The sequence below is a fragment of the Amphiura filiformis genome, chromosome 7 (assembly GCF_039555335.1).
Source record: "Amphiura filiformis chromosome 7, Afil_fr2py, whole genome shotgun sequence".
NCBI lineage: Eukaryota > Metazoa > Echinodermata > Ophiuroidea > Amphilepidida > Amphiuridae > Amphiura > Amphiura filiformis.
This window is the reverse complement of record NC_092634.1, coordinates 29,015,611-29,040,899: the sequence shown is the minus strand read 5'-3', so window position 1 is coordinate 29,040,899 and position 25,289 is coordinate 29,015,611. Positions and strand designations below refer to the sequence as shown.

General features: G+C 37.3%; 1 protein-coding gene across 1 annotated transcript in view; it reads left to right on the top strand.

The window, feature by feature from the left end:
• The first annotated feature begins 5,585 nt into the window (after positions 1 to 5,585).
• The window catches only part of LOC140156980 (uncharacterized), a 69,177-nt gene continuing 49,473 nt past the window's right edge, over positions 5,586 to 25,289 (top strand). Inside the window, exons 1-3 of the mRNA XM_072180027.1 lie at positions 5,586 to 5,950; positions 16,969 to 17,050; positions 18,169 to 18,221. Coding sequence (XP_072036128.1) covers positions 5,764 to 5,950; positions 16,969 to 17,050; positions 18,169 to 18,221 — 322 coding nt within the window. The 5' untranslated portion in view covers positions 5,586 to 5,763. The remainder of the gene's footprint in view (positions 5,951 to 16,968; positions 17,051 to 18,168; positions 18,222 to 25,289) is intronic.

Genomic DNA, 25,289 nt, shown 5'->3' with positions numbered 1-25,289 from the left:
TCTTTAGGTTGTGTAAGCATGTTATATTTTAACTTTCAAAGAACATTTGAGCCAAGAATGACAATTATTAAGTGCTTACAGCTTTACGTGTGATTTTTGATATCATGCAAAATCATTGCTGAAGTTTTAAAAGATTTAAACTTTGCATTACAATTTCCTGAAAATATTCCAGAAACATTAATGTGTGTGAGAAGTTTTTAAGCCAGCTGGAATTCTTTATGCAATTATTCTTTATGCAACATTTATATCAACATTAACGAAAAAGATATTTACAAGTACCGAGCAAAAGGAGTGGATACGTGCAGTTGGCCTATACCCAAAAGAACGAAAAGGATTTCACTGAACAAAAGAGAAGACATCGATGGTTGACTGTATCGTAAGCTAACTCAACCCCAGACACCATTCTATTCTCATAACCTTCTGCGATGTACTGGGTGAGGTTGAGAACTTGGCTGGTTGTTGACTTGCCAGGCCAGAGCGAAAGCTCAGGAATGAGGCGTTCATCGGATGACAGGTGCGATTCTGTTGAGTATTAGTAGGCATTCAAAGAGCTTGTATGTATGGCTCAGAAGTGATATAGGGCGACAGTTCTTTGGACTTGGTCGATCTTTTCCAGGTTTCAGAAGCTTTACAGATACTTGGGAGCTTGCGTGTTCCCAGACATTGGTTGAAGAGCTCTAGGTCCTTGCTTCAGGACCAAAGTTTTTGATCTGCTCAGTTGAGATGTTGTCTAAACTTTTCCTGGCTTTTGAGTTGAGATTCCTGCTTCTAGCTCCTCCATAGTGAAATGCCTTGCAAAACCACGATACTTGTTGTACTTTTTCCGGTTAAGCTTGATCTTTTTCTGCTTTTTTCTACTTCTACCATTCAGGAATAGTTGTGTGCGACTTGGTTTGCTGTAACTTTGGAGTGTGAAGGGGCTTCTTTGGGATCACCTCTGAGTTTGCGGATAGTCAACCAAGCTTTCTTGCTATTATTTGACATGTCTGTTGACTCAATCAAGGCATTCCAGGCCTTGCGGCGCTCTTGAGAAATACTTTCCATAACTTTCTTTCCTTTAAAAGTTGTTTCGTCAGACATGGTGACATATTCCTCATAGAGCTCAGAACTTTTCTTTGGGAGTCCAGGGATGTAATTTACTCCGCAACCTCGTGGGATGTATCTTCTAGCAGTTTTCCTAACTAGTCGAGTGAATTGTTCTTTGTCACCTGCTGTTGGCTTAATATGTTTCACCTTCAGATCCAGCTCGTCAGTAAAGTTCTGCCACTTGGCATTCTTGTAGTTGAAGCGTGGAGTGAAAGGCACTGTTGTTGGTTTGACGACTACATCTACTTTGATACCAATTGGACGTGTTGACTTTGTGGGGTGGAATCCATTACGAACTTCTGGCACATGCCTGCAATGTTGCTAGTCATTATGGCGAGGTCTGGGTTGTATCCACGTTTCCAGCGAGCACTGTAAAACAAAGGTGGGAGCTTGGGGTCATGAATGAGACTGAGTTCGTCATCCACATTTCTACAGCTCCGCCATCCTTGTTGGTTTCTCTGTACCCTCACAGGGTGTTGTGGCTATTAAGGTCACCAATGATGATTTCAGGTTTGTTGTGCACATTGGGAACAAGTTGCTGGAATTTGAAGGCAACCGATGGTGGTTTATACACAGAGGTCACTACAAAATTACTTATTTCCACAGTTAAGATCTCAATGTCTTCATCTGTAGAGAAGGACGTAGCTTCTATGATTGAACCAGCCTTGACAAATACAGCACTGCCATGCTGTCGATGAGGACGTTCGATGGCTAAATCCATGCCATGTATGGTAGGGCGGATGTTGTTACTTCCTCGACGTTTCTCTTGCAAATAGAGGACATCACATTGAAAATTGTTGCACATCTCGGCTAATAAGCTTTGCTCAGCAGTTGAGAAACCTTCGACTATGAATGATATGACTGTCAGCGCAGGTCCTAGAAAGGGCCCTCGTTGTGGTAGTTGTCAAGGCAACGTGCATGTTTCTTCTATGTTACTTGTGCGTGTTGGTGATAGGATTATTTCAGCTGGTTCAACTTTATCCAGGCACTAGTGGAAGTTTTGGATGAGAAAACGGACATTTTGATGAGAAACGGCCAAAATGGCTTGAATTTAATTTTCTCATTCTTTTGGATGAGAAAATAATAATGTTTATTTTGAGCTCAGCGGGGATTAGCAATTCTCACCAGACAATAATGATTGACGCACACACGAGGAAGTTTCTCATCCAAAAGAATGAGAAAATTTAAATTCTAGCCATTTTGGCCGTTTCTCATCAAAATGTCCGTTTTCTCATCCAAAAAATGGATGGGGGGGTAAAAGACAGTCGATAACCGACAATCAATGATTAATTAGTTGTCAATATCCAATTAGATTCTAAAACCTAACATGCAAATGATGATCACAGACTCTCATGTTCAATCGCAATGGGTAAGGGGGGGGGGGGGGGGGGGGTAATATGTGTGTAGTTGAGGGTGGTGGAGGAAAATCGATAATCGATAATCGATTATCGAAATCGATAATCAATCAATCATTTATCAATATTCAATGTTTAAAATGTATAGACCTAAGCAATCGACAAAACTAGATATCTGCAGTAATTTGAAAATATGCTATCTCTAAAATGCTAATAAAACCAACATTTTTGATCATTTCTATGCATATCATATCTCATGCAACCTGAATGAACCAAATTTGGCTCCACTTGGGATTTCAACCGCTTGAAATTCAAATTTTTCGTAAAATACGGTTCAAATATTTTGTTCTGAATTGGAAAATCTCTCTTGGTATATAATGGCAATAAGAGGATTTTTTATCGTCAATTCAAACTTTGTTATCTTAATCATCATGGCCGTGGACACATGATGCTCTATTTTGAAAGCCACCCGAGTTTCCATTTTGACAAACGAATCAAAACAAAAATATCTTTAACATTGTCGTCAATACAAGAAAAATCACAAAAGTGCCTTTTTCTCAAGAAAAAATTTAGCACCCGAAAATAAATTTTCTTAAAAATTGTTTTTTAAATTCTTTATATATGCTTAAAAACCTTTACTAGAATATCGTACAGTAACACGTGCTAGTATGATAACCTCATTGTTGGGGATTTGTGACCATGGTCGTCAGACAAATCAAATTAAGACAAAACACGAGAAAAAAGATAGCCAGCAGTACATAGAGTATCATGATGCCTACACTAGTGGAAGTTTTGGATGAGAAAACGGACATTTTGATGAGAAACGGCCAAAATGGCTAGAATTTAATTTTCTCATTCTTTTGGATGAGAAAATAATAATGTTTAAGCGGGGATTAGCAATTCTCACCAGACAATAATGATTGACGCACACACGAGGAAGTTTCTCATCCAAAAGAATGAGAAAATTTAAATTCTAGCCATTTTGGCCGTTTCTCATCAAAATGTCCGTTTTCTCATCCAAAACTTCCACTAGTGAGGGTCGCGTGTACAAATGTACGGGCGCTCCTGAACCCGGGAAATACAGCAACATGGGTAATACGGGAAAACTGAACTGTAATTTGATATAACTGGCACTATAATTTTGTTATTTCAAAATAGTGCCCTTAGTTATATTAATCCTGCATCGGGGCGCGGGTGGTGTCATCCTTGTTGCGTCATAATATCTCAACGAACATACATTACAAAAAGTTGGAGGACATCTCGTGTGTGGTGAATTGACTGCGTAATACTAGTAATCACACACTCAAGGGTATAGGCCAACTGCACGTATCCACTCCTTTTGAAAGCCGTATCTTGCTAAAGCAATGTATTTAGGCCAAACTATCACAATTAATATTGATATAAATATGTTATCTTCATATTTCATGCACAAACAATTAAAAAAACTTTAAAAAGCCGACTCAAGTAACGATGTCATTTCAATAAAGCATTTCAGTGAATCAAGGCCCTATAATGCCATCGATACCATTGATATATGTACCACGCAAGCAGCGCTGACATGTACAGAAGGCTGTGGGTAGCTGTGTGCTACCATTCATACTGCAGTTCATTCATAAAAATATCAAAGTCACTCGATAGTATCGACCATAAGGTATATTCGAGCCAAATTTGGACACCATCCGGGTATTTTCCTTTGATGTACCATGCAATATTCATAAATATTGATCGGACACCTCTAGAATGCCCATATTTGGCAAACAGGCCAATGGTGCTCCAATCGTATTGGCTGTGGACGAGGAGATGTAAATTGGGTGATGCTGTCACAGCTTATTAGAGTTTGTCACTCGGTCTATGGCAACTTGGTGTAATGAGAAAAAATTTAATAATACCTGTTTTATTCATCAGTTCAGATAAGAAACATCTAGTTGCTCTTTGAATTTTATGCAAATTAGGCAAATTAGTACATTTCATTTGATCTCCATTCTCAATTCAAACAAAAATTAAGTAGTTATTCCCAACATCCATCTTCTACTTCATATTATTCACAATTGCTTTGCCTCACTTCCTACACAAGAGCTTGTCCTTTTTAAGGACTCTTCTTGTTTAGAGACGATTCTTGTTTAAAGTTAAAAATGTACTTAATTACTTTTCATCTTAATGTTTGGTTACACATTTGATGTTGTTTCAGTTATAATCTGTTAGCATAGATCATAACACTTGCATATCGATGGAGCTAATTTTCGTAGGAGGGATGCACACATTTATGTTCATGTAAATGTTTCACGATTTTACCGTTTGTGTCAAATTTTACTTTTTTTTTCAATGTTCTCTTGCATTTTGTAAATATGTGTAGTTTTTATTTTTGTATGTCTTTTCTCCCATTGAGCACAGGGAAATAAAAGCCGTTTGGCTATGTGATTTAAAAAAAAAAAATTTTGGTTCAGAGGTAATCTACAAGGAAAAGGTATCAAATTTGACTTAATCGCTAGCAAAATAAGAACTTGCTCGATTTCCAGTCACGACTTTCATGACTTTGCCATTTTGACCCTCTTTGAAGGAAATATTTTCCTGTTCGTCAGTACAGTAAGTAATTCTGGGCATGTCAACGTTTGAGATGCTTGTTCATGCATACGACTCGCAGTAGATAATAAAATAGGCCTTAAAGGGTAGACTAGGTATTGTTCGTCGAAGAAGCCAAAAAAACAAAAAACAAACAAACTATTTTCATTATCTAAATCAATATATTATTGAAAAACAACACTTTGATGTTTTACAAAAGTTCATTCTACAAATCATATACTTTGAAAACTTGCTTGATTTATTGTTGCTAATAAGCTATGTACGTTTTACAAAAGTGTTGTTGTTTCAGCCCTCTTTACAACATTATTCAAGAACCACAGGACCTACAAAAGTATATCTGTGATATTTGAATTCTTCTACACACTCGCTATGAAATGATCAATGCAATTTTTGTCAAAGCTCACTGCCATTTGCAAGATGCTGTGAACTACCAAATCGCAACAGTTTAAAATAGTTGCTAACCTTAAATGGGGCCTTAATATCTCGAATCATGTGAAATTAAAATTAGTCCAATTTACACAACATACAACTCAGGTAACCTTTATACGCTTCAATTAATTTGACTGCAATTCAAGTGTGAATTTATAACGGTCACATACGAAATAAACGTACGTTCACAAGCTTTCACGCCCAAACAGACAGGCAGACAGACAGACACCCAAACACCCCGACAGACAGACAAAGCATTTAGCTGTACCTGAACAGAAGAAGTATTACAAGAGGACAACATCTATCTGCAATCATGGAACTTGCTAGTTCAGAAAAGGAGCTGTACAAAAAAGACAACTCGGAGCGTAGTGGAAATGGTAAACTGTATCTTGTGTTGTTAGTTGCTGCGGTATGTTTTGCCTTTGCTGCCTTCGTTATTGCCATTGTCAGTCTGTCCAAACAGACCGGATCATCAGCATCACCTAGCGTGGTTAATGTAGGTAAGCTATTATTCAATATGATTTCTGTCAACAAGTCAGCAGTCTCTTTGCCATATTGACTTAAAAAAAATATGAATAACAGCTAATAATGATAATCGCAACACGAAATAAGAAGATATTGACATTGCGATTCTTCGTAGTACGAGCAGTCGACATTTGAGCCTCACAGTTCTTAGGACATGGGCCGGGGACAGGTGTGATTTGTATATAATAATATAAATTAAAACTGATTTACATGACATCTCCATGTACAATGATATTAACATTATTTTTACAATAAGATTATTACAAGGCATTTTAAACAAAAGTGACGTTGTAATATACTCATGTTATCAAAATTATAACAAATACTAGCAGGAAGATTATTCCACAGTTTACTGCACTCATTTGAAAAGTTCTTATTCCAAGATGGTTCAGATAACAAATTAAATTTTTTGACTATTGATACCTTTTGAATTAACAGAGTGCATGACGGTAAACTGAGAGGAAATTTATGTTGGAGCAGTACCTTTGAGGCATTTGAGAGCTCATTTGAACAACTTAACCAAACAGGGATACAATTAGTCAAAATTAGGCATAACAATTTTGATCAAGAATGACGTGTACTATAAACACCATATTCAAGAATAGTCGGATTTTCATAAGTACAAGAAGAGTGTTATCATATATGCGCAAATAGTACATTTACATGTTACATTGTTAGGAGGACTGTTTACAGAAGTGGCCCAAGTATTGAGCCTTGAGGAATACCAACTATGCCATTAAAATCAGAAATACAAGAATTAATATTTACAACCTGTGATCTTGCACTAAGATATGATCTAATCCATTCTGATCCAATAATTCTATAATCGCAAAGTTAATCAAGCAGAAGGGCATGATCCATACAGTCAAAGGCTTTGCTTAAATCAAGAAAAATTGCCTCTGTTGCACGTTCTTTATATGAAAAACATTGTTATATGATTTGTAGAATGGACTTTTGCAAAACATCAAAGTGTTATTTTTCAATAATATATTGATTTTGATAATGAAAATCGATTTTTTTGGCTGCTTCGACCAACAATACATTCGTGTACCCTTAATAACTGGAGACTACAGCGTGTAGAAATGTCTTCACCAAAAACGTGTTCTTCTCTAATGACCCTCTTCCTTTATTTATTACCACCAAGAATCAAGAAGCTTTCAAAGTGATTTGTTTTCATTGTACACTATCTAATTTTTCAATATGTATCTTTTGTGCAATAAGTATAACCATGAAAATACAATATTTGGATGGTTAGCCGGTCTTTGCACCCTGTCATCTTGCGCTCATACGGTAAAGGCCGCTATAAATATCTGGAAAACACATTAAGTTGGGAGCTGTACAAAGTTTTGTGGTATAGAGGTGAACATTGACTTGATTATATTGTAAGCCTACTTAATTGGGTTGTCCTTGAAAGTATGCCTGTCAACTGGATCCCCCTTTAAGTTGCTGAGTTAAAACAGAAAATTTACATCGTATTGTTGTAGCAATACTAAATGCGGTTCATTTTGTACATGTAACCTATCATGGGACACCTTGTATATGCAATACAGGCAAACACATTTGACCTGTCATGGTGCTTTGATATGAATATAACTTCACAAATAAGATTTGTGACGACGATAATAAGCAATCAAACCATGAATTTATTTCATTCATGCTAGGGTCATTCAAAAAGTTCTACCTCCATCATCACATCTCTGTTATCTTACGTGTCAGGATATTGAAATTATCCGTGATTAATATAGACGAATCCAAATTCACGCATTCCTACACCTGACTAGCAGCCTTTAGTTGGGTCCCCTTCGGCTACAATGCACCCAAAAAGTGAAATGATTCGGCCTTGGCGGAAATTTTAAACTGCATTCCATCACCCGTTTTACACCTTCCACGAAAACACAGGTAGACAAAAGAATGATTAATGTTTACAACACAATACAGTTCCCTTCGGCAAAACACACACCTTCTACATGGTCTATTCGCTGTTGAAGTGACATAATAATCGGATTAACTACTCTCTAAATTCCAAAGAGTGAAACAGTCAATCCTCCTCGGAGTGACTCTTCGGGTCAATCGAAAAGATTGACATTTCAATCTACCAAGAGTGAAAGTCACATATTTTCCTCCATAGGAGTAAAATTTTCACTCTGCAAAGAGTGAAATTTCAATCTTTTTAGAGCGAAATTTTCAATCTTTTCACAGAGTGTTCCCTCAGCACAATCTCTCTCGATTGAAATGTGTTTAAATTTAATAAACATAAATAAACTTCAATCGAGAGAGATTGTGCTGAGGGAACACTCTGTCAAAAGATTGAAAATTTCACTCTTTGCAGAGTGAAAAATATACTCGCATGGAGAAAAATATGTGATTTTCACTCTTTGTAGATTGAAATGTCAATCTTTTCGATTGACCCGAAGAGTCACTCCGAGGAGGATTGACTTTTTCACTCATCATATGGGGTACTAGAGCATGCACAAATCGTAATAATGTGTAGAATATAGAAACGCTGTGGTATCTCATATGATAGTCATGGTATGCTTAGCCTGAGTCGCTCGGCCTATCTCGAACAAAATCGCGATGCGTAGCTGTTAAAAACGAGAGGATTCGCTGTACTATCACGGCCATTTTTAACACGAAGATACAGGGATGATGACGATGTGCGCTACGTATACATGTAAGTATAAGTATAGGCCTAGAAAGGTTTTTTTCACAAATGTCCATTTATCTTTTAAGAAGGATATTGGCATAGAAATAGCGGCGGTGGAAGGGGGTGGGGCAGATTCTCCCCTGTGAGAAGTCTTGAGAGGGGATATGGCCTACAGGAAGGGAGAAAGAGGACAAATGAAGAGAAAGAAATAATGAGAAGTAAATAAAATAATAGAAAGATAAGGACATATTTATATTGGAATGACAGGGAGAGTGAGAGAGGACAAAAAGAAAAGAAAGAGGGGGAAGAAGGCAAGAGAGAGAGAATGATAGCGAGGGAGTGATAAAGTTAGTGTAGGCCTAGGAAAGAATAAATACAGAGAAAGAAAAGAAAGGAAAATAAATGTAATAATAATTATTATAAAACTTAACACATAACAGCACTAAGTAGCCATTCGATGACATCAATGCCGTTGTGCGTTACGTAATTAATGAGCCCAGTCAGATGTATTTCGCACCTGCCAAGCACAAGTCACCCAATTTTGAAAACTGGACGTTGAATGTACACTCTCATGAATATTGATTGGCAACATTTTCCAATATGTCAGCGCTCTAATCGGAAAAAATAGAACAATAGACCCTGCAGAGCGTTGCTATTAACCCTCCTCGTCCTTGCATCTTCTCTAGGTGTTAGGCGGCTTTTATTTGCACAATGGGGCGCTCAAAACACCAGGTTGGGGTCAAATCCTGACCATGACTTAGCTCGTTGGATTCGTCTATAGTCTTAAATTTCGGCTACAAATTCTCGCATCAGGCGGCATAGGACACGCAACACGGACGTACGAGGCTGGCGAAGATACAGGGCTGACAGCCCCATTCACAATACACGGTTAGCGATTATAAATGGACAATTAACATACTTGCAGTGGGGTACTTTGCAGAACCCCAACGGTTTTAGAGTAAGATAATTTTGCTTTGACACCACATAACAAATTTAAAATTGTTTGTGAAGATTTCATGATTATGTGTTAATCCAATGGCGACGTCAAAATCGCGATATCGCATCCACCATCATCTGTCTCGCATTTCACAATACGATGCGCCCCCAGCGGCCGCTGGGTCGAGGCCAAAATACGCAGTGCATCATGGGAAAATATCAACATCCAAAGCCCGCGTAATACGAATACAATACAGGAACACACATCATCGTGGGTTTAAATGTCATCTATATAATAATACGCATCGTCTATCTGTCTGTCTGTCTATCTATCTGTCTGTGTGTCTGTCCGCCTATTTTCTCGGAGACTAGGGGTCGCATGTTCCTCAAACTTGGTGGGTGGGTGCAGCTTGACCCCACACAGAACAAGTTTGTATTGGTTAGTGGGTCAAGGTCACCCAAGGTCATCCAGGGGTCAAATTAGTAAAAACTGTTTTTCTCAGGGACTGGGGGTCGCACGTTCCTCAAACTTGACGGGTGGGTGCGTCTTGACCCGGGACGGAACAAGTTTGTATTGGTTAGTTGGTCAAGGTCACCAGAGGTCATCTAAGGGTCAAATTAGTAAAAACTGTCATATGGGCATGCAACTTGGTGGGTAGGTGCATCTTGACCTAAGACGGAACAAGTTTGTATTGGTTAGTGGGTCAAGGTCACCCAGGGGTCATCTGAGGTCAAATTAGTAAAACTGTTTTCCGCCTATTTTCTCGGAAACTAGGGGTAGCACGTTCCTCAAACTTGGTGGGTGGGTGCATCTGGACCTCAGACAGAACAAATTTGTTTCGGTTAGTGGGCCAAGACCACCCGAGGTCATTTAGGGGTCATCTGAGGTCAAATTAGTAAAAACTGTTGTATGGGCATGAAACTTGGTGGGTACAGTCAACTTTTAGAGTCAAATTTTTGGACGGTCATTTTGGGGTCATCCAAGGTCATATTACTACAAGGTCGCACGTTCCTCAAACTTGACGGGTGGGTGCGTCTTGACCCGGGACGGAACAAGTTTGTATTGGTTAGTTGGTCAAGGTCACCAGAGGTCATCTAAGGGTCAAATTAGTAAAACTGTCATATGGGCATGCAACTTGGTGGGTAGGTGCATCTTGACCTAAGACGGAACAAGTTTGTATTGGTTAGTGGGTCAAGGTCACCCAGGGGTCATCTGAGGTCAAATTAGTAAAAACTGTTTTCCGCCTATTTTCTCGGAAACTAGGGGTAGCACGTTCCTCAAACTTGGTGGGTGGGTGCATCTGGACCTCAGACAGAACAAATTTGTTTCGGTTAGTGGGCCAAGACCACCCGAGGTCATTTAGGGGTCATCTGAGGTCAAATTAGTAAAAACTGTTGTATGGGCATGAAACTTGGTGGGTACAGTCAACTTTTAGAGTCAAATTTTTGGACGGTCATTTTGGGGTCATCCAAGGTCATATTACTACAAACTGTCGTATGGGCATGAAACGTGGTGGGTACAGTCAACATTTAGAGCCAAATTTTGGAAGGTCATTTCAAGGTCACAAGGGGTCATCTGAGGTCAAATTAGTAAAAACTGTCCTATGGGCATCAGTCACCATCAGCCAGGTAACCGCGACAGCCGAGAACCGCCAAATACGGGTAACCGCCTAGTTATTATGATATTACATGCGAATGCACACTAAAACAACAATTTACAATTATAGTAGATCCATTTTATATCTACAGTGAATTCTTCGTGGAGCTGTTTTCAACATATTTATTATCACACTCGCGTGAAAATTCAATAGCATCTAGAACGGCAATGTCGACTCTGGACTAGTCTGGAGTCAAAAATTTGACTGCCAAGAGCAACCGCTAGCGGCGCATCGTATTGTGAAACGCGAGAATTGATGACGGTTAAAAACTGAAGCCAACCGTTTAGTAAGCATCATATTGCAGCTTTGGATTAATCTTCATAAAAATGTGTTTAAGATGCGGTTGTCCAACTGCTTACTTGGGATAAATATTTTGTTCCTATTTGAGGTCCCTGACATGCCTTGTAACTTCAAAACAAAATAAAACACGTTTTATATGAGAAGAAAACATTGAAGGTTCAACAAACACACAGAATAATGTTTGTGAAATTTGCCAGATTGCAACTAATCCGCGTTTAAGGGTAATTCGTGATCACGTCCTTATTTTTTAAGTATCTTGACGTGAAAATAAGATTAAATATTTGTTAGTAACATTGTATATACTTACAAAATACAAAATACGGCGTATATTTGATTTTAACTTATGACCCAATTAATACGACTTGAACAAACAAGTGCTCACCCGATCGAAGTCAACAACCTACGGGAAAAGGTTCAATAATGAAGGCTATTCTGAACATGGAGGTGGAACTTTTTGAATGATCCTCGTACTTGACACAGATTTTTTCTGCTATTTGCCATTTTTGAATCACATCTTATTGGCAATGTGTCACGAGATTTCTGGTCTATTCAACATGCCCGGTCAACATGCATATAGGCCTACAATATAACTATATTATTACACTACTACAAATTTCAATTTCAATTTAGGTGTAAGTTATTTATTAACTGTAGATATAATCATCACATTGATGCTACATTATGATTATAATTATGTTTAACTTTTAAACAGGTAGTAAACATGGTTAAGTTGTATGCGGTTGAGATTTTAAAAATTAGTCCAAGATATTTCAGTTCATACAGTTTGTCCACTCTTTGTTTTATATATCAACGACCTGCCTAGCATTGTCCATCATGCAAAAGTTGCACTCTTTGCGGATGACGCAAAATGCTACATTAATGTAAAAAATGTCAATGATTGCAAATTGCTTCAGGAAGATCTTCATCATCTTGTTCAATGGAGTAATACTTGGGAATTAAATTTTCATCCCTCAAAATGCCAAGTCATTACTGTTTCAAGGAAACGTTTGTTAGTGAATTTTGATTATTTTATGAATAACACAAAACTTAGTGCAATTAAATCTGTCAGAGACCTTGGTGTTGATGTCACATCCAAACTTGATTGGAACGACCATATTAACAGATTGGTAAAAAGTGCAATAAAAAATGGGTCTCATCATGCGCACAGTTGGTTTTAAGGCACCTGAAAAAATCACCAAAGCCCTGTATAATTCATTGATCAGGAGTGATCTTGAATTTGGTAGCTGCCTTTGAGTGGTACATCCAGACACAATATTCAGTGTCTCGAAAGTGTTCAAAGGCGAGCTACCAAGTTCATCATGCACTATCCTGATCTGGATTATCGGGAGCGGTTGTGCCATCTGGGTATGTTACCCTCACGCTTCGTAGAGAACAACTTGATATTTGTTTATTTTACAAGTCATTGTCTGACAATTACGATCTGGATGTCTACAAGTATGTCAAGTTTTACAAGTCAGAGATTGGGCAAGACCATCCCAACACAAGATCAACATGTGACACCTTGCGCCTTAGGATCCCCTTCTGCAAAACGGAAGCTTTTAAGTCCAGTTTTTTCAACCGCATTGGGCCAATTTGGAATCAGCTTCCCCTTAGTGTTAGGTCCTCTTCATCTTTTTCTGTTTTTAAAAGCAATGTGGTTAATTTTTTGCATTCTCATTTTGAGTTAAATTTTCGGCCGGCTGACATTTGCACGTGGGTTTCCGTATGCAGCTGTGCTATTTGTAGGGTGTCTTAATTAAATTTTTGATCTTGAGGTGGGATGGTCTTAGAGGTGATATGCACCTGTTCATCCCAATCCTCTACACTGGTATCTCTCCTACATGTGCTGGATCCGTGGTGCGTTTTATTCACATGTATATATATATATATGTCTTTTATACTTTTACTTTGTGCAATATATTTATCCATCTTTTATCTAATTTTGTTATTTGATATTGTAACCAGTGTATGAAGCCAAATAAATAAAATAAAATAAATAAATAAAAGTACAAAGTGACAACGCTCGCTTATACAGCGCGTTAACAGTGCGTAGTGCTGCGTCTCTGCTGCAGGTATGTGTGCCTTCAAAGTCGGCACAATGTGTGCGTCCGCGTCTGTACTAATTATACTTCAGAGTAGACTGACTGTAGGCACTACAATCGTGCAAATTATGTTGAAGATGCCATAGAGTAATAATACTTACGGTATGTGATTAATTTAGGCTATTGAGCCATTTCAACAACACCCCTCATTTTTTAGTAAAAGGTCGGAACAGGAGGTCAAGTCCAAAGTTATTCATTATTATGTTTTCAGAATCTTGCTTCCTATACTTCTCCACACAATTTTAAACGTCAAAAAATAGCATATTGGATCCATTTTGCATCCAATTTTAGCGCCACAAGGAACCCAATCCCCCGTGATCGCCGATTTTGCCGCCAATTTAAACATCGACCGATCGTATGTGATCAAGAGAGAACACACACGCACTAATTGAGACTATGCATTGCATGAATGAGATTTTGCTGTCACAGACTCGACTCACAGTACTTGAACCGGGGATTTTGAAGTTGCTTCCCCGAGAGAGATGTTCACACAGAATTTCATGATTCTAGGCTCGAAAATCAACGTTGTGGTGTACAGAAATTAATTTTGTTTGCCGAAATATCTGTACGAAAGTACAAAAAACGATTCAAAACCGATGCTTAACAACCACGTAAAAGCTGCAGAATTCGGCACTCTCGTGCACTCGGACAAAATGATCATATTTTCTGACCAAACCAAAGGATTTATACCTGCCAAATGTCACTTTTGGAACTAATTGAAGACTCTGCAAGGTGTGAATGATGTTCGCACAGACACGGTAGGGTTTTAGATAAGCTTATGAAATTGGCATATCCACCAAACTCACAACTGCACTGTCATGACTGTTGCCTTGGACCACTTGCATTGCACTGCAGGCTTGCAGCTTAAAGCTGCTTTTATCAGTTTATTGCCTATCAAATATCATTATAAACACTTTATTAACCCTCATAATTCAATTATATCATTTCGCAACTTACGAACGACTCGGAACGAGTACGTAACTTCATGAGACATAGTGATTTTCCCCATTTTTTTCATCTCTGGGAAGTGCAGATTAGTAAATTATTTTAGTGAAATGTATTTTACAATGCGTTCTAAAGTTACGATGGATTTTGAGACTTACGAAGCGCTACGAATCGTCATAAATTTTGGTGAAATGGATCCCCATTGATGTAAACGTTACGGAAACTTATAAATGGAATTCCGGAAGTAGGGCCAAAAAAGTCCGGAAACAGGCCGATTTTTTTTTTGCTCTAGGCATGTCAGATCAGTCGATTTTGACCCCCCAAAAAAATCACGAAAAAAGGAAAAAACAAATTCAATTTCGTCTTTTTAAAAAAGATTCTGAAAACATAATAATGATAAAATTGGATGGTTTTTTTTAACCCAATGCAAAATTTATTGGTCTCGCTATGAGTTTTAAAATATTTACGTCTCGTCCAATATTTTAAAACTCATAGCTCGACCAATAAATTTGTGCATTGGGTTCAAACCATCCAATTTTGTATCAAACTTGCTCAATCCTCACACCATCGTCATCCTCTGGTCATAAGGATTCAGAAAAACTATACTTTGACCTATATATGACGTACGAGGGCATAATATACAAATCTGGATTTTGTACAAAACACCATTAAAATTGAACAACTAGTTCCAAAGATATGAACAATTAAAGAGTTTCCAAAACAATATGAAACGAAGGAAATATTTCTAACTTTGGCTCCGCAGGGGGTAAAAATGAAAATAGTCTGATTTTGTTGAAAATGGTCTCAAATTATTAATCTTGTTGCAAGAAATGAGAAAAAGAATAGTTATAACTCTCCAGTGCTTCTTATCCAGGTAATACAAAAATTGTCAAGGTCAAATTTAATCAATATAGAATTCAATGCGATTTAGTAGATATTGTCCTATTTTGCTTTTTTACCATGGTAACGAAACATCATACTATTCTTTTTCCGATTTTTCATAGGAAAACAAATAATTTGAAACCATTTTCAATAAAATCGGGGCAATTTTCATTTGCCCATAACTCCATAACCGTACGTCGTAGATAATCAAACGATACTTTTTCTGAATCCTTATGACTAGATGCATACATTATTGTTGTTTTTAACCAAGTCCAAGCAATTTTGAACTTGACCACCGTGTGAAAGTTCAATGACCTTTTCCCACAAATTGAGGGTGCTGTTGAATTGGCTCCATAGCCTATAATGATTAGCTATCAAACACGCCTATTCTCGGTCACTTAAGAAACAACCCGCTCCATTTCTTGCGTAAATGATTATAAAAGTTAGCTATATGGGAACGTGCATTCCACACAACACCCCGTTTAACATGCCCTGCATGACATCTTCCATTGAACTTGTATTGGAAGTACAAGGTCAAAAGGTCAAAGTCGACGACAACGCCTATTCTCGGTCACTAACCACCTATTCTCGGTCACCGTATAGTTTTTCTATACCTATTCTCGGTCATTCTCTTTTGGAAGCCTGGTTGATCGGTATGATGTGGTTTTGATAACTTAAACCCATAATAAAATATGTGTGCAGTATTCTCAGATATATTGACAAGGAGCGATCCTTTCAAAACGGTTTATTGGCAAAAATTTTCGTACCATCCGATCAGGGTCCGAGGTGGTCCTATTTTGTGGGAGCGCACAGCGGAATGCGGTGGCACGCCCGACTAATGGCTATAGGCCTAATTTAAGCCTGCAGAGCAAAGTGCAACACATCTCATGTGCTCATGCATTATTTTGTAGGACACATGGCAACAACGATGTCAACATATTGAACATAGCTCATACTAGGGAACACTGACCGAGAATAGGAATGCCAACGGAATTCGTATGCCTATTCTCGGACATCCCTGTTTCTATGGGAATTTACAAAAACACAACACCAATCATTTGCTATGGTGTTATTTACGATGCAGATGGATCAACTTGTTAAACTTACAGCTTTAAAATGCATGTACAATTTCGCATCATTGATTATATTACAATATCACCTCGTAAATGACGTCATTATTGTTTTTAAATGCCGATATTTCAGGTCACCATACAATCTCAAAATCTATCATTTGAGGTGAACTGTGCTGCCATGATATTAAAAAGTCACCAAAACCTGCAGCACCGGTACGGCTAAATGATTCGTTCGGAAGACACGGCTGAAATTAAAGCAACGATCGTCAGCGGTTGTTCAATACGCTAACTGACCGAGAATACGCGTGTAACCGAGAAAGTGTTGTATCTCTGCCAAATATGGCAAATTTAACATGATTTTCACGATCGTTACGGCAATCTATTAGACTAAACCAGCGTTCATGTCATGTACAAATGTTGCGACATCACGTCAATTCATGCTATTATTCGTAGGTTTAACATCTGCAGATTATGACAAAGATGACAAAGTCTGGATGATACACGGTGGACACGCCGGGTTCAATCAGTATTATATGCAAGTATCCAATTATTATTGTAAACAACAATACACATACCCCCATCCTCCACCCCACCATCCAGGGTCAAGACGTTGTAGTACTTATCACTTTGAATGAAGCTTTTGTCCAAGTGACCTTCATCAGGAATCACTAATGATACAAGAGAAACAAAACCAAAATATGAAATGAATGTAGTTTGAAATTATGCGAATATTGTAACACATTTGCCGTCGAAGTGACGTCATAATCGAAAATTTGACTATATCTCCCTTCACTACAACGTTCACGTGGTACCGATGCATTGAAACATAGATGTCAAAGAAATGCTGATCACTCGCACCTGTAAGATTAGTATATTTGAAAAGAACGGTATTGTATTCAATCTATGTTTGCTGACATAGTGCAATCTGCTTGTAAGGTAGGGTGATCTATTCAAAAATTGTATTCATCTATTGCTATGGTAGTTAATCCGATTATAACTTCACTTCGACGGCGAATTAAGTTATCATTGAATATTAATACTATGATACAAAGGAATACAAATACGGTACCTGAGACAGCACAAACACAACCTATTGCAAGAAATGAGAGAAATGCAACTACTACAATAACTTTGGTATACATCAATACAAAAAATTATAATTGTATGTAATCCTACTAATACTGAGGATGCTTTTTTTAAAATTTGTTTTAAAGATTTTTTTAAAACTCGATTTTGAGAAATCCCGTGATTACGAGCAATCCCGTAGCAGGTGAGACCGGAGCCACAGGTACGAATATGTACTCATATTGGATTTTGGAAAACTGATCTTCTCTATATCAACCTTTTTTTGCCAAAATGAGACCCGACCTATCTATATGGACCTAAGGCTAAAAAAATAATGCTATGTCTCAAAGCTCATGGCAGTTTCAAAAAACGAATGCGGAATGATTTTTTTCTTAAAATTTGATTTTGATTTTTTAAAGATTTTTAAAACTTAATTTTGAGTTCAAATGTAGTTTTCGAGTGTTCCAAAGTACACAGCATAAAATTGAGGTTGATTCACACAATTGAGGTACAAATATCAATACCTATAAACAATCCGAGTATCGAATCCTGTACATTTGCTGCTTCGTTCTTCTTCCTAATATACAGAAGCGAAAAAACTGGCAAGTTGGAAGGATTTACCCCGGATATTATAAATGCAGGTAAGTTATACACTCGAAATACGTGTCTCTCAAACTGTGTTGCTTGTTAAATGCAGGTATTAAACTATGCACTTGAGATCATTTTGGACTCTTTTATTCATAGTGACAATTTTATCATACTTCCCAACTTGTGTTTGCATTTTGAGCATTTACTGTTGGATGATGTTATTGAATTATGCCATTGGACATGAGACCAGTTTGGCTCCAAAGACTTGAAACAAGTCTAACAATTGTCACAAAAAACATACCGTAGAAACTCGTCTATAAGGAATAGAAGCGACTGTGATGATAGCATATTTCACGCTAGCGCCCTCCACAATATTATATCATTATGGAATTTGAGCAAATCATTTACCGACACAAGCAGGTATACAATGTATTATTTTATCTTTATTTCGCATCTCACAAGCATAGCTCACTTGGCAAGGCATAAGACTTTGGTTCTTTAGATCGGAAGATGGTGAGTTCGAGCCTCATCACGGTCACACAAACTTTTATAAACAAAATATTGTTCAAACTTTTCATTTATATTTTCTTGCATTTTCTAAAGACTCCTTTCGTGATCATTTTTTTTTCATATTTAGTTTAATTTATTCTATTGTTTTTCTTTTATTGTTTCTTTTCTTTGTCTTTTTTTCTTGTTTAATTTTATTTTTTCTTTATTTTTCTTTGATTCACATAATATTGGCAGGATAAGGAGAGGAGGAACTAAAGACCCATTCAGTGATTTGCTCATCCGGACGATCGTAAAATCATCAAAATTCACCTTTGTCATTGTCATAGATGTGGTAACATAGCCTGCTAGTGGTTCAGCAGAAAACCGTGTGACACATAATATACATTTGGCTACATTTTATTATACGATAAATACGAATTTATTAAACATGGTAACAAATATTCTCTAGCAGATCGGTTATACGATGGAACTGGTAGGCATAGGCCTATTATAAATTCGGGATATTAAATATCTTCCTGACGAGACAGATCTGCGCATGTGGTCAAAGACGATTCCTTACTAGCCACAGACCGTCCGCTGGAATTAGTTGAATCGCTATGGCTGTTGGTCGGACCTCTCATCTCTCCACATCGATTGTGACCTATCCCCGACATTGCCCTTATGAACTCACATCCTCCTGTTTTATTTCAATACGCTGGCGAAGTTACGTAATAATCGGATTAACTACCATAGCAATAGGTGAAAACAATTTTTGAATATACCGCGTTATACACTGATACGTTCTTTTCATAAATACTAATCTTACATGGCGAGTGATTAGCATTTCTTTGACAACTATGGTTTAATGCATAGGTGCCACGTGAACGATGAAGTGCAGGGCTATATATTCGAAATTGTATTCATCAATTGCTATGGTAGTTAATCCGATTAATTACGTCACATCGACAGCGAATAGCCTATAGTATGGGTTCAAGTGGAACAAAAATAGTGTATGTCCATTGCTAGCTATGGTAATTAATCATGTTAGTGTTTACATCACTACTTCGGTGAAGACAAGAGAAGTGTGCCTTCTCTACCAACGCCTGTGATATAACAGGTGCAAGCGAAACAAAATTGAATGACCAGAATAGTTTCCTTTGTCAGATTAATTGATTGAAGTTTTTGAAGACACTCTATTCTTGATGGGACAATAGATTCAAATATGGAATAATTATTATTCCTCATCTATTTTTTTTTATTTAAAAAAACTGCAATTGTGGCAACAGAACAATATTTATTTTGATTTCATTTCAAGTAGAAACAAAATCGTGCTTAAGCCAAAAACGCACCCTACCTCAAGAATTGGGATGGCACAAAGGTGCAACATAGGTTTTATTGCAAAGACGAGGACAGACAAGTAGTTACAACACATCTGTCTAACCGTGGGTTTCGCTATTATTTAGAATAAAAGCTTTTACTAGATTCTATAAAACCACAAAATTACTAAAAAAAACCATAAAAAAACTAAAAAAAAAAAAAAAAAAACGCACCTAAAATTAAAAGTAGAAAGGTAGATTTGAAGAAAGATAAAAGAACATGTCAAAAGTTAAAATTAAACGAGAATGAAAAAAACGGAACCGGTGCCCGGACCATGCTCTCTTCAGCATGTCTTCAGTTCCAAAGTCTGACGCTCTATCAATTGAGCTATACGATCCTGATATACGAAACAGTCGTTATTATGTCAATACAATTGATTGGTGTTACAACATACTTAGATGGAATGCATAGCCACCCAGTGCCAGTATATATTTGCTCAAACTCCAAATACAACAAGCAACCAATTTTATTGAGGGCGTTTCTTAGGTATATCCTTGTAGACGGGGTTTTACGGTATGTTAACACCATGATTCTTAAACTAGGCATAGAAATGCAATGAACTCCTCAACCTTGGGAACTCTACATAATTCGACTCATTTTAGCATGAGAATCTTTAGCATTTCTTTATGCAGTTGTATGTAGTTTTATGCACTTTCTGTTATGCAGAGTAGACTTTCCGGTTCGCAGATCGGCCATTGGTTCTAATTTATTGTATTTAAGTAATACTAGCGGGAGTCCCGCGCTTCACGCGGGCCCCGCTACTTGAGCTTGGGTAAACGGGAACGGTTAGTAAACCGAAGTGGTTAGTAGACACGGTAAACGGTGATGATAATTATCAAAACCTGACCTTTGACCTCGGATGACCTTTGTGGTTTCAAACTGCCAAAGTTTCACGTATTATATTCCCCATGAGTTACAGCCTAATGGTAGTAACTGTGAATTGGACCTGACCTTTGACCTCATATCACCTTTGCAGTTTTGCACTCCGCAAGTGCCAGGGATTTTTCCCCGAGACACAGCCCGATCGGAGTTAATTTAAATTTGACCTGACCTTAATTGACCTCGGATGTCCTAACAAATGCAAATTTGCTCTGACGGACCAAGTTGTACATACCCACCAAGTTTGAGGGCCATGCGACCTGTCAGTTCTGAGAATAAGGGCGAACAGACAGACTCACATATCAAAAATACATGTGAAAGACTCACATATCAAACATTTTAAGATAAATAAATACCTGTGAATACTACTTCAGAAATGATTTATGTAATGATTGTAATCCATTTGGCAACTAACACAAAACGTTTTAAAACGTTTCTAGAATGTACGAAACGTTTAAAAACGTTTTTAAAACGTTGTGTGTTATTAGAAAAGGTTTCTCAATCATGGACCACCTACTTGCAATAAACCAACTCATAGAAAAGTCAAACGAATACCAACTTGACTTATGTATTGGATTCATTGATTACGAGAAAGCATTTGATTCCGTAGAACATCAGGATCTCTTCCAAGCACTGAGAGAAATAGGTATAAATGAAGGGTATGTTTGTATTCTGGAGGATACACAGATGCAACATCTCGAATCCATCTGGATAGTGATGTTTCTGAAATTGTTAAGATATCCAGAAGAGTTAGATAAGGAGATACGTTGTCACCAAAGATATTCACAGCAGCTATGGAGGTTATCTTAAAAAAACTACCTTTGAATGAAAGAGGAATCAATGTTGATGGAGAAAAATTAACATACCTCCGATTTGCAGATGACGCTGCCCTTACTACCTCAACAGTGAATGACATGGAAATACAACTTTTAAGTTGATCATGCCGGAGTAAGCCAGGCAGTGGCAGGAATATCAAGGTTGTCCGAATTTGCCCATATTTGGTGTAGTAGGGGTGTTTGATGAAACATTCTCACTGAAACTTTTGAGGATTCTGACCCCCCTTGTTAAGGGTTTATAGCCCTTATTTGTTTTGGTACAATCTACCCCCTTAAAAATGGATGAATTTTTCCTGAATTTAAGACACTTTTGTATTCTCATTTTTTCACAAGTGGTTGAAGTTATTTAAGTAAATTAAGTATTTAGGAGACATCTACCCCGTGCATTACAGGGAACAATTTAAATTCAACCAACCCCTATCATTTGGCTTTGGGGGGTGTATAAACATACCCCCCTCAAAATGTCTTAAAAATTGAATTTTTAGTTGATGAATTCAAATGCAAATATAAAAAATATACATCCAAATTTTGAATTTTTGTTGGTGTCATTAGAGTGACCCAACATGTGGCTGTGGGAAACAAATTAGAATATCTTGGGGCGGTGTTGCTTTTTTTTATAGAAAATACGGTGTTTCTATATGGTATTTAAGCAATATTACAAAGTTGAAAATATTGTAAGTCGAGTAAGGTTTTAAACTTTAATAACATGGATAACAAAAGCAAAATGTTACTAAAATTTAAGTGTTTCTAGATTTTATTCGATCTAAAATGAGAAAATCTAAAATACTTGGTCAAACTCTCAGGAATTTTAAAGAACAGTTTGATTGAACAAACCATTTATATAATGAAGGGAGCTCAAGTCCTTGATCACGGTTGAGTGCTGGAGTGTGTTTTCTGATTTGAAGGGCCTTCCGCACCAGGCGGGGGGTATTCTCTGTCTTCACGATTCAAAACCTTGATATTATCCCAGTCAATTTGGTGATGGGTATCTGTACTGTATTCAGACACGGCAGATGGTGTCCTGCTGGGGGCAGTGGACTTATGTTCTTTAAGTCTCTGTCCCAGTTGTCTTCCAGACTGTCCGATGTAAGATTTTGTGCATTCGGTGCAGTTAATCTGGTATATGCAGCCACAGCGTTTTTTAATTGGAACTGGGTCCTTTGTGACACAAGGATTTTGCGAAGAGTCGTGTGGGGTTTAAAGCTGGTGGCTACCCCGTAGGTTTTGAATATACGCTGATGTTTTTCAGAAAACACACTCCAGCACTCAACCGTGATCAAGGACTTGAGCTCCCTTCATTATATAATGCCCTAATCCGATCAATAGAAAGGACATAAACGGTCGAGAGCAGGACATTCAACTCCATCAGTTCATCATTGGAGTCCTCCTGATGAGGATGTGTGTTGTACACATCGAAATATTGAGGTAACTATCTCAATATATGTTGTGTTGAATGACAGTTTAAATCTACTTCGCTACATTTATATTGCTATTTTGTTCATCATGGTTTATCACAAGGTAGTCTTGTATTCAGTATTTCTGTTTTGCATTTTACTCAGATAGCTAAATATGAATTGTTTTGTGTTTAGAAACACTTCTGCAGACTTGACATGATTCTGAAAACATTTAAAGCATTTTAAGACTAAAAAATAGAATTGTCACATTCAGTTTCCTCCAATTTTTAGACTTACAATATCATTTTAAAGAAATTTATTAGGCGAAAATGTCTAGAAACACAAATTTATGCAAATTCGTTACACCGCCCGAATCTACCATTTATTGTTTGGAGTAGACCAATATAGACTCAAAATGTTGACATTAAAAAAATCAATATTTAATATGTATATTTTCATAAAAGGGCTTTAAAAATTACCCTTTTTTTACATTTTTTAAAAATGCTAAAGAGGGGTAACATTGATGATCCCCTCCTGAAAACCCAAGACCCCAATCATTGCAATTGCAAGTTCTATATTACAAATAAAATATGCTCGTGACAAGTCTGGCATGTGAAAATACGTCATCCAGTACATCAAAGTATGAACCGATTTGCCCAACCTTCATGATTTCGTCATATTGCCTGGATCTCTCTGGCATGACTTGAATAAAGAAAGCAAGGTGGGATTGAAAATGCACAAAGGAAAAACAAAATATACGACAAAAACAGATGAAAAGATCATTATTGAAGATCAGGAAAGAGTTGAGGAGTATAAATATCTGGGCCAAGCACTGAGGTTAAAGAATTGTTCGAAAGAAGAAGTATTGAGAAGGATAAAAGCAGGATGGAGTTGCTTTGGAAGATATAAAGAAGTCTTATGCAACAAAAATATACCCATGTCACTCAGAAGGAAAGTATATAATCAATGTGTCCTTCCAACAATGATGTATGGCTCTGAAACATGGTCATTAACTAAATACTTAGAAACTAAACTACAATCCGCTCAAAGAGCAATGGAATGGCAAATGTTAAACATCTCACTGCGAGATAAAGTAAGGTGCTCAACCATCAGACAGCTGACCGGTGTTGCAGACATTTTGAGAAAAATCAATGAAACAATCAAAATGGAGATGGGCTGGACATGTTGCCAGAAGAAATGATAACAGATGGACAAAGATATTGTTAGAATGGCAACCAAGAATGGGAAAAAGAAGAAGAGGTAGACAGAAGAGGAGGTGGAGAGATGTTATAGCATCATACATGGACGAGAGTAGCATTAGATAGAAAGGTATGGAGTGATCATGAGGAGGGCTACATCCAACAGTGGATTGACATAGCCTAGATATATAGATAGATATATAGATAGATGTTATGACCCAAATGTAAGCTTGGTTTTGTGTAATATCAGTGTAGCTTTAAAGTTCGACTATGGAACTTACAAATTTTATTTGATTAAATTTCAAATTAAACATAATTAATAACCTTTTCATGATATATAAAGTAGCATATTGTTTAAGTTATATTAAGATGACACAGTTTCCCAGTTTTGGAGCTGTATGATAGCATGGTTTTAGTTAAAGGTCAGGTCTATTGCAAAAACAAGTTTATCTCTATTCGAAGAGAATAATTATTACATAACAAGTTGACACTTGTTGCAATTTTTAAGTGCGTATTTCTCCTGAAAAAGGAGAAATTGTGTGGGTAAAGTTCAGCCTCGTACGTGTTCTTCCCCAGTTTGAAGCGAACGTGTTCTCCCCCCGTTTGGCTGATGACGTAGGTAAATGAAGCGGGCACTTTATCGTGCTCTCACCATACAATCACATCACTTTGACAAGTTTGACATTAGCAACAATGAGTTGTACTATCATTTACCATAACAATGCTGCATAACAATATGCACACTATTGTTCTCATTTCGGGAAAAAAGTCACACAGTATTGTTACTATGCGTTTGCTTTGTAATATTCCATCCAACTGAAACTATAGCGTTACAATATACAGGGAAATCTGATACATGAGTTTGTGGACTATGCTAGTCTCAGATGAAATTCTAAGCTAAAACTATGTATTTATTTTTTAGGCCTAATATTTCTCATGAAATTGAT